General features: G+C 36.5%; 1 protein-coding gene across 1 annotated transcript; it reads right to left on the bottom strand.

The window, feature by feature from the left end:
* Positions 1-638: 638 nt before the first annotated feature.
* Positions 639-2,872, bottom strand: LOC107002778 (protein NUCLEAR FUSION DEFECTIVE 4-like). Its single transcript, XM_015200944.2, has 2 exons — positions 1,640-2,872; positions 639-1,384 (listed from the first exon to the last, which is right to left on the bottom strand). The coding sequence occupies exons 1-2, from the start codon at positions 2,770-2,772 to the stop codon at positions 916-918; spliced, it is 1,602 nt and encodes a 533-aa protein (XP_015056430.1). The 5' UTR covers positions 2,773-2,872; the 3' UTR covers positions 639-915.
* Between the last annotated feature and the right edge of the window lie 438 nt (positions 2,873-3,310).

Raw genomic sequence — 3,310 nt, forward strand, 5'->3', positions numbered from 1 at the left:
TAATCATATGATTGTAGTTTCATTAGGACCACGACTATAGTTCTCTCATTCACTTCTTTCTTAACTTACAACAATCAACCGCACGTATGGTTCAAACTCACTCTAATTAATTAAGTGGACTATCGATTTAGGCCAATATAAATAAGAGATAAAAAAAAATATAGGTTAAACCAATTAATGCAATTAAATAGAACATACTGATTACAATTTTAGGCAAATTACAGCTTGACATTATTCATATCCATCATTTGATGAAAGAACTTTCAGGATAACTCAGTTGGTTTGGAGGGTGGTTATCCATACAGATGATCCGAGATCAATCCTCTCTTAATGTCTTCTGAGTCAAGCCTATAGGCTTGCCTAGTGCAATTTACATTATAATTTCTAGAATTCTCAACTCATTACCACTTCACAAGAAGGTTTAAAATGGAAAGGACAAAATAAATAGAACAAAAAGGTTAACAAGACGAAACAAATACCTTTTCTTTTTATGTATTAAAAAAAAGCACGATAATTTGTCACCTCTTTAGACCTTTAAAAGATATTTTTATCAAAAAATAAACCATATCTTCAAATTAGATGATCCAGCCATTGACATCCATTGCTAATGCCCACGGAACAAGTCAAAAATTTACTCATGGAAATAACAAGTCATTTGATCATCCCAGATGGTATTTGTAATGCCTTCCATTTAAACGGGGCAACAAAACAATGTTTAGTATATTTTTACATATCTACGATCACATAAAAAACGAGATTAACTCATGCAATATGCAGGCAGACAACAAATTCAAGCTAATCAAACACCGCAACTTTGCCAGTTTGCACAAGCTAGCAACAGAATATCATATCTGCAGGATAAATTCCCCCTTCCATCCTCTCACTTGACTTCGCACTGCAAAGAATCCAGACCAATTAAGATAAAACAGCAGACTTCTTTGATTTCCTGCTCGCGTAAATCTTTGAATATAAGCTCCTGGTTCTGATCGATAACAAGACATCTAATCCAAATCCAACGATACATGCTATAGCCATAACTATGAACACAAGCCTGTAACAATGAGCACCTATACATGTGTTGCCACCACCCGCTGTCTTTGTTGCCTGAGCATCATAAAGTAAACCAGCAAGCAAACCAGAGAAGAGAAATGAGCCGACGGGAAGGTTGAGGATAAGAACATTGTAGATGAGACCATAGTACTTGAGACCAAACAGTTCAGAGGCAGTAGGAACAGTGACAGCAAGACGAACTCCATAGCAAATTCCTACAACAATAGAGCCTATGTATAGTGATCCTGGGATAGCCATGGCCATTAGGATATATCCAACAGCCATTAGAATTTGTGAAGCTGCATTCCATACAGGCCTTGGTATTGCAGCTTTCCTTCAAACACGTAAACTAAGATCAGTAAACGAATGCGACTGATACAATTAAGACGTAAAAAGAAACAAATTACCCATAGTTCTTTATGGAATCCTTTTTCTAATCTTTTAGAAAAAAATTCACTTAACGTTAATGGCATGCACTCTCATTAGTATCAAAAGTTTTCTTCTTAATCTCCATATCCAATCAAACGGATAAAGTCAGTATTTAATCTACCAACAAAACAAAGTTGTATAGAATGATCAGTTTACGTACTTGATGAAGTATTCAGAGACAGATCCGGAAAGAATACGCCCGAAAAATCCCCAAATGCTTGTGAATGACACGAAAATGGACACATCCACATAACCCATAGCCAACCCCATTTGCCCCAAGTTATTCATCACTGCCAAACCTGTTCCAACTCCACAAAGGAACGAGAAAAACAATATCCAAAAATCCACAGTCCTCATTGCCTCAAATATTGTGTGATCTTCACCAATCACTGGCACCATCACCATTTCCTTCTTCTCCACAATTTGTTCAGCCAAAAGAGGCACAGTTGCAATATTGTTACCTTCAAAGTCCAGATTCCCCGAATTGGAACGAATAAAATTCTTCATCATTAGATACAGGGGAATGAACAGAGGCGACGCCAATAAAATCAGTAATATAACAGTAAATAATTGCGAAAAAACAGTGCCATGAGGGCCTGAAATGTCAAATGCTAATAAATAAACAGCTATACAAACTGCGACAACATTTATGATGCTGAAGTTTTTAACTTCATCTTGCTCTTCAGCAGCGGTAGAAGAAGGTGGAATTTCACGGAGAAATAAAACCGCCGTGAAACAAACAACAAAAGGGACTACAGCAAGCAAAAGTAAGAAAGATGAAGGGTCATTTGCAAATAAAGCAGAGCAAATGTCAGTAAATATAGCTGTACTTAAACCGACGTACCCTTTTAAAATTCCCGAAACAGGGCCTCTATTTTTTCTAAAATTACGAATACAAGTAACTAAAATGGCAGTATTCATCCAAGTCGTACTGTTCCCACCCATACACAAGAAAATACACATGACCCAGTACGGGAGTGGTTGAATTCGACCACTAACAACGAGCCACTGAACGCCATAGCCAATGAAACCTTCTATTGAGCCAATGAGGAGAATGGCCGGAGTAGCTAATCGGTCGGAAGCTAAGCCGGCGAAGATGCCGAAGGCTTTGCCGACGTCTTTAGCGACGGAGAGGTTGTTAAGCTGGAGCTGTGTGAGGGACATGAGGGATTTAAGAGCGTCGGAGTAGTTTGAGAAAGTGTAATTGTTACCGGAGATGGCTTGGACCCAGACGGCGGCGACGAAACCAAGCCATTTTCTGGCCGGAGAAGTAGAAGGGATGTGGAAACCCATTGGAGTTTGTGTGAGTGAGAGAGTTGGGAAGTAGAAAGATATATACAGTGAATTTGAAAAGGCAAATAGTTTGGAAATATCCAACAATTTAGCGGGTGTTTTGCATATTAAATTATGTGATATTTTAAAAGAATAAATAGTTTGGTAAAAATAAATATTTGAAAAGAAATTGTGTCAATTTAATCGTGAACAAAATAATCCGAAACAGAGGAGTACCTACTAATTAGACTTAATTGTAGGTTGTTAATTTGATAGTTTGTGCAACTTACAATATTTAGCCATGAGTGCATAGGTATAAAAGTGATTGTGAAATTTTCGAACAACGATTAGCCTATTGATATTATAACTAATATTTTTTCTAATGACTCAAACTTTACAACTTTTGAGTAGAAATAGAGAATGTTTATCATTCAAATAATTTCTCTTGTCAATTTTTGTTACAATTTAAATATAAAACTAAACGATATTTAAATTTATAAATTCTTTTGAAAGAAAAATGGCACTAATCCGACAAAAAGAGAGAAGGAAAAAAAAGTAG

Source organism: Solanum pennellii, chromosome 10 (assembly GCF_001406875.1).
Source record: "Solanum pennellii chromosome 10, SPENNV200".
In the NCBI taxonomy this organism is placed as follows: domain Eukaryota; kingdom Viridiplantae; phylum Streptophyta; class Magnoliopsida; order Solanales; family Solanaceae; genus Solanum; species Solanum pennellii.